The sequence below is a fragment of the Pteropus vampyrus genome, unplaced genomic scaffold, assembly GCF_000151845.1.
Source record: "Pteropus vampyrus isolate Shadow unplaced genomic scaffold, Pvam_2.0 Scaffold222, whole genome shotgun sequence".
In the NCBI taxonomy this organism is placed as follows: domain Eukaryota; kingdom Metazoa; phylum Chordata; class Mammalia; order Chiroptera; family Pteropodidae; genus Pteropus; species Pteropus vampyrus.
The window spans coordinates 1855141-1863024 of record NW_011889003.1 but is presented as its reverse complement, the minus strand read 5'-3'; the positions used below and the strand labels follow the sequence as shown (position 1 = coordinate 1863024).

The following is a 7884-nucleotide window of genomic DNA, read 5'->3' as shown; positions in this document are numbered from 1 at the left end:
CCATATATACAGAAAAAGCTGATACAATTCAACATCCATCCATTCATGATTAAAAACTTTCATCAAACTAGGAATAAAATACACCTTCCTGAATCTCTTAGGGTAGCACATATCAAATATAATGGGGAAAAAGTTAAAGTTTTTCCCAAGGAATGAAGAACAAAACAGATGCTAACTGCTCCTCAACAATATCACTTCCATTCAGCATCTTATTATAGGACCTAGCCAAAGCATTAAATAAGAAAAAGCAAAGCAAAGTATAGCAGTTTAAAAGAAAAAGGAAAAACTGTCATTATTCACAGATGACATAATATTGTAAATCAAAATTTAAAATAGTGTGTGAAAAAAGTTATTAGGATTCATTTAACACAAATAAATAATAATTTTTATTTCTGTATACCAGAATAAATTTAAATCAAATTCCTAGTTATAGGTCTAATTTTTAAAAAGTATACATTGAAACCTATTAAAATATCATTTAGAGATACACCAGATTTATGGATTGAAATTTCCCCTACTCCAGGAAGAGACTTTAGCTCTCCCCAAATTGATAAATGTAATTTGAATCAAGATCCTAGAGGGTATTTGTGGAAAATCATCATTTGATACTCTATTTGTTTGTAAGTGCAAAAAATTAAGATATTATTCTTGAACAATCTTGATGATGAAGAACAAAGCTGGGTTAGTTACATTACCGGATATCACAATTTATTATAGAGCTAAAGTAATTAAGACAATTTGAGATTGACTAAGAGAAAACTTGTCTAATTAAAAGGAATAGAGTTAGAAAACTTAACCACATATACATAATGTTTTTAATAAATGTGATGGATCAATGGGTATCTATAGGATTAAGAATGAATTTTGATCCCTACCTCACACAATATACGAAAATCAATTCCAGATGAATTAATGATTTAATGAGATGAGCAAAGCACTATTCTAGAAGAAAACATAAGAACATATCAATATGATCTCCAAGAAGATAAATATTTTTTTTTACTGATAACACCAAAAAAGCAGTTAGCACTAAAGAAAAATTGAAAACTGAAATACATTAACATTAAAAAATTCTGTTGCTAAGAAGATCCCGTTAAAGAGTGGAAAGGCAAGCCCTACAGTAGAATACATGTGAAATACATTTATCCTATAAAGTGTTCAAATCTATAATTAAAAGAAGAAAACACTCATAAATCAATAAAAGACACAAAAAATAGAAAAAGAAAAATAGGCAATAAATTTAACTAAGCTCTTCATGAAAGAGAATATATAAATGGTTCCATCAACCTATGAAAAGATTATTAGAGAAATGCAAATTAAAGTCGCAATGAGATAATACTGCATATCCACATAGATGGGTGGGTGAAAAGCACTAAAAATACCAACTATAATATAAGGATGTAGCGAAACTCAAACACGCATTCACTGCTGCAGGAAGTATAAATTGGTACAGTTGTGGGAAACTGTTTAACAATCTACTGCAATTGCATATATGCATAGCTTATTAACCATCTATTCTACCATTAGCTATACTCATAGCAAAAATGAAAACATGTGATTACAAAAAGGTATGTACAAGAATGTTCATAGAAGCACTCTTAAAAATAACCAACATCTAAAAGCAAAGAACCAATCAACTGTATGTTTTTTAAAATTAAACAATTTAATTCCCAAAGCTAGTAGTTTTTAGCTAGTTACATGTTAGTCTTCTGAGAAGGCTGCTAATAAACAACATTATGTCAAAATTTGTAAACAGTTTAGTTCAGACTTGAAATCCAAGATGAGCAACTCCCTTATATAGTTATTACCTCTGAACAAAGCATAAAAATTCACTTAGATAAATAGCTTTCATAACTTACCTAAAAATAGGAGAACTGTTGTATATTTACAGAAACTGTATAAAGCAATGACAATAAATTACAATTATACATAGCAATATTGATGAATCTCACAAAAATACTTGTAAGGAAAAAAAGCCAGATGTGAAAAAGTAATACATTGTATTAAAATTCATGTCTGTGTATAAATATTCCATTTATATAAAGTTAAATAATAAGCAAAATAATTCTATGGTACTTGAAGTCAGCATACTCGTTACCTTGGTAGGGGAAATAATTATTGGGAGAGAGCAAGAAGGAGTTGGTGGGATGCTGCTGATGTTCTATTTCTTGACATGGGTGCTACTTACATTGTATGGTTACTTTGCGAAAATTCACCCAGGTGTATATTTATGATATATATATATATGATATATAATACACATATATATACACATGATATATATATGTATATCATATATATATACACATTTCTGTATGAATGCTATATTTTAGTAAAAAGTTTACTTAAAAATGTTGAGTTCTGTTTCTGAGAATGATATAGTAGTTTATATCAGACTAACTCTCCTGCCAGTAATAATTATTAATTCTGGACAAAATATTTTAATAAAAAGCTATTTAAAGATACCAAAGAACGAACGAATGTAGGCAGAATTTTGTGATATGACCCTTGAAATAAGGAAAAAACATATTTTAACCAGTTTTTCCACTAACAGCCCTCCCAATTTGGTTCACTGTGGAGGAGTTACAGTTCAAGTAAAAACCCTCTGTCTTACAAGGCTGAGTAGCCAAAGACCAGAATTCAGAGTTGTCAGAACAAACAGATTGTAGGGGAAATCCTGGAAAAGTGGGAGCCGGATAAGAAGCAGACCCAAAAGTTACACACAAAAGCCCCTCAAATCCTTGCCTGAATTGAAAGCTGCAGAGGGAAAAACAAGAAATCCAGCAGAAAGCCACAGCTGAAATGCTAAAAGAGCTGCAAGATTTCAGCAATTTCCCGATGCACAGGATACAAAGTTCAGAGTTTAAGTCTCATTATGTTATAGGATTTTGTCCAACATCTTGGACTTTGCCTGGAAAGTCCACACATTAGAAATAATAACCACAAACCATACTAAGGATTATGCCATAGTACTATGGAAAGAACCAAATAGAACTGCCCCAACATATCTTGTACAGGCTTTAGGTGATCCTTCAGTAACCTGACTATCTACTAAAATAAAATAAAATTCTTCAAAATCCAGAGTCTCTAAAATGTATTAACACAATGTCTAATAGATAATAAAAATTAGTAGATATATAACACACACACAATGTGATCCATATTTATATATTTACAAATATATAAATAGATCCACAAAAGACTAAAATGCTGGAATTAGTAGACTTCAAAATAACTATATGTAAGGATACACTCAGATAATAAAAGGAGGTAAATTTCAGGAAGAACACAGAAACTTTAAAAAAAACAAATATAAATCTTAAAATGAAAAATACAGTATTCTTAATCAGATAATTCATAGTATGGTTTTCACAGAAAATTGGACACTGTAGAAGAAAATATCAGTCAACTTAAGACAAGTGAATAAAAATAATCAAAACTGAGGAAGAGAGAATGAAAACAATTAAAACAAAAAGAGAGACTCAATAACCTATGGAACAATGTCAAGAGGTCTGTCTATGTACATATAACTGTCATCCGAGAAAGTTGAAATCCTGAGAAAACTTAATTAAAAACCTGTCTCTTTTATCTTATCAACAGCATCATTTTGGTTTTGTCTCAATGATTTGTTTCCATTCATTTTCTTTAGAAGACCTGTGGTCATGGGCTGAATGAAAGTATAATAGGTATGATGTTTTCTATTTTAAAAAGTGAAAGGGGTGATGATAATATTACATTTTACTAACTGAAGAATTAACATTTGGAAAAGTAGAGATGAATCTGGTTGATATGAGACAAAGAATGAAGAATAAAATTAAAGAATACTCTGACTGAACTTGTACAGTTCAAATTTGATGAGAATAATTAATATCAAGTAATAAACAAATTTATAAATAACTTCTGGCATGTTAAAAAGTAAGATTTTTGCCTTAATACACTATACAACTTTAACTGAAAACAGTAAAGAATATAAAACAATAAAAACTTAAACATCGAAATACACTTTCCAAAACAATCCCTTTATGTATCAGGAAGGTAATGAATAATGTGACTCACCAATTAATCAAAAATAAAATTATATGAATATGGCAGATAGTTCACCACCTAAAAAAGCAACCTCACTTCTCTTTGATGCATTTTAATTATCTGAACTCATAGCTCCAGTCTTCCTTATACATTTTCACAACGCTTAATCACTTTTTGAAATATGCACTGTTCCTCCCATTCTTTGGTAATGTCAAAATAATAACATCTGGGATGGAAGTATGCAACAGTAGCCTGAAGAAAATGTTGCAGGAAATGTTACTTCTTCATTAAAACTTTAATTTCTCATAACCTAATTTCTTTCTGACTTTTGAGAAATAAATATGTGACTATTTCTACAGATGTTTAAATTCGTACAATCTCCTTGTTTTGCCACATGCAGAAATAATAGTATAAGAAGTCATCTATTTCAAACATTTTACTAATTCCTTTATGTGGGAAATCATTCAAAATTTATAATCATAGTTATTTGCATTCTCATCGCAAAAGATTTTTTAAGAAATTTTAAGCTAACTACAAGATACATGAAGCAATTATTTTTAGAATGGTTATAGAGTATTTCCTCATATATTAATAAAATGATAAATTAATGTCCATGTACATGAAGTTCTGCTTTGAATCATTGGAATCTATAAATTTAAAATAGGAAATCATGAGTGAAAAGAAGAGAATTCCACTATTATCATTTATTCATTTTAAATATCAGTAAATATCCATGTACACTCAACAAACTCATTGCCTCAGAGTGATATTCGTAGCCTCGGAAATTAAATTACCAAAATACCTTATTATGTGGATATAGAGAATAAAAGAGGGATTATTATACATTTTAATAATAACCGTTCATGCATATATTCCATCAAATATATTAATCACCATAATCTTTGCCAATACAAATGTACTTGTAAATAAACAAAATATTTATTATCTCTATGAAGAAAAATCCTAAAGGAGGTTCTTGTCATCAATGAATCTTTAAAATAATTAGTATATTTATTTATTCATACCCTAATTGAACCTGCCATTGATGAGCCAATGGCAATGTCCTTAACTTTTTGACTATTTCTAAGCGTTATTTCTTAATCTTCATTTCTTTTATGCATGTGTATATGTTTTTACCCACCTTCAGGCCTACACATTGCTAATAAATTATGGTAGCATTTTAGGTGTCAAACACAAAATTCAGCTACATGTTCAATATTTGAGATTTAATTTTATTGTAAGTTAGTTGGTAGTAACTAGACTGACGTGGTACAAAATGAAGCTATTATATTATTCATGAGTAAATTTAATATCATTAATTATTAGTAACGAGAATCACTCTGAGGACAAAAAATATTAAAAGATGCAAAACTGATTAAATTAATGACATGAAAATCTAAGATACATACAGCTAAACAGAAAATACTCTATTCTTACTGTTCCTCACATATACTATTCTTAATTACCTAGAGAGAAAAAAATAATAAAAATCATTGATCTAAAATTCAGATATTGAAAGTCGTCGAACCCAGTCCTTATTGCCGTAACAAGTAAAATAAATGGAGAAAAGGGCAATCCTGTAAGAAAGGCCAATGTTGGCTAGCATTAGTAGCCTATAAACTTAAACTATAAAATTAGTACATAATAGAGAATTGTATGAGTAGATTACAGTGGCCAAAAAGAGTACATATTCTAAAATTAATACACATAAAATTCATGGTAATGTAATTATTAAATTATTACAACAAATGATGTTGTAATAGCAATTGCAGATAAGAGTGGTTAGATGTTTATTCTGTGAGGAGACTGAAAAAAGTGAATACTCTCGAATTAGTGTTCAATTAACACCATTCAAGTATGAGAGACTACATCTAAACAAAAATAAAATTCCAGTCATTAGTGAGGATGTTTTATAAAGGAGGGAAGATAATCCTCTAGGATTTCCTAGTACCAATCCTTTGCTCTAATTCTCTATTCATCTAACAGCCTTCTGATATATAATTTAGTCCTGTATTCAGTGGAAAGGGTGTGATCCATATAAACAGTTATTTGTTAAGTTGCCAGGTATACCTCCCATGATTGATAAATGGCATGGAATTCATGCTTGTAATTTACACTTCTGAAATTTGGTTAATGTCAATCAGATCTTCAGTAATTGACAAAAATGTTACTAAACCTGGCACATGCTAACCCCATGAAGATAAAATTATCCCATGAATACTATCCAAAGCAGCAAGCACTTGCCTCATTTTTCAATAATAGATTCATCAGGAACGAAAATCTTCAGTTGTAAAAGCAACAAGCCCACAATTTTCAATTAGAAAAACTTTCTGAGTTTCCTTTAAGATTCTCTGAATTGATCTAATTCTACTCTATGGTTTGGACTATATATAAATCAGGTTAGAATGCAAACACTGATAATAATAACAATAATAACAACAATAATAACATCAGTTTATATTCCTGAGATTAACTCTTATTACCACCTTGTAACATAAGCATTATCATTTCAATTTTCTAAATGAGGAAACAGATAGGTGACCAAACTTAAGTCATATAGTTCTTAAGTGAGAGAATCAAAATTTAAACTCAGATTTGAGCAATACTCATGGTGATGGTTTCAACCACTATGTTATACTAGCTATCTGACATATTCATAAAATATTAGGCAAAATGAAGGTAGAAATCATAAATTCAAGTACCTATAGCTATATGACCAAATCCTACTGTATTAGCTATCTCATTTCTATATTTAATATTCTAAAGCTAAAATTAAAACCTAACTGTGTTTCATTTGGGATTATTCTGTAATGAGTGAATACATAAGTATCACCTCATGTTAGTGTATCAAGCACTAAAGTTTCAATAATAGCTATAAAAACACTAAGAGATAACTATTAATACCTATAATGGCATCTTCAAATTCTATGATATACATCATTCAAGATAATTCAATAAAGATATGATAAACTTCACTGAAAACTTACTTTGCAACCTCCGTGTTGGGCTTTCTCCATGAAGCTGTCGTCGTGGCATGTATGGAGAAGGATGTGGAAGTGGCAATGAAGAAACATCATGGGTCTGAAGTTTGTACCAATGTGGCTCATCATCTAATAATGCTGTTTCTAATTCAATTAAAATCTATAAAACCAAGAGACAAAGAACTGTTATATACTAATAATACAGAAATTCTCTTAAATAATTTTTCATGTTTTGACAGTAACAAAATAAAAGATAAGTATTTATAACTCTGGTTTTGTTTTGTTTTGTTTTGTTTCTTAGGTGAGGCAATCCTTGGATGACCTCACAGATTGCAAGGACCTTGTCAGCTTTACAATCCCTTATTTTTTTATTTTTTATGCCTACAACACCTGGTCCTCCTAGGTGGTCTCCCATCCAAGTACTAACCAGGCCTGACCCTGCTTAGCTTCCGAGATCAGATGGGATTGGGCTTGTTCAGGGTAGCATGGCCATAGACCTTATAATTCTTATTGATTTAAGTTTTAAACATCTAAGACATTTATTTTGTAGACCCTTGAGTACCTACCACTCAAGGGTATTAAATTTGCTGTCAGAGAAATAATACTTATTTATCGAAAGTCTGTAGTATTAATATATGTATATCATTTTATAATTTCAGAAAAAGCATTTTTATTTTCATTCACTAACTTAACCTTTACAAAATTCTAAATGGGGAGAGTAAAACAAATTAAGAAATTAAGAAGTGCCTAATGTGTGTTAAAAAATCATGTCATATGTTATCTTAATTTTCATTTAAAAAACTATTAGTTTGTTCTTATCATTCAGCTTTTATAGATGAGGATATCAAGGCTAAAAAAGATTAAAAGAACTTGTCTA

General features: G+C 29.8%; 1 protein-coding gene and 1 pseudogene across 1 annotated transcript in view; both read right to left on the bottom strand.

The window, feature by feature from the left end:
- Positions 1–7884, bottom strand: part of RIMS2 (regulating synaptic membrane exocytosis 2) — a 579688-nt gene that overhangs the window by 246491 nt on the left and 325313 nt on the right. Inside the window, exon 16 of the mRNA XM_011373284.2 lies at positions 7014–7167. Within this exon, the coding sequence (XP_011371586.2) occupies positions 7014–7167 (154 nt within the window). The remainder of the gene's footprint in view (positions 1–7013; positions 7168–7884) is intronic.
- LOC111747442 lies at positions 7386–7504 on the bottom strand (annotated as a pseudogene).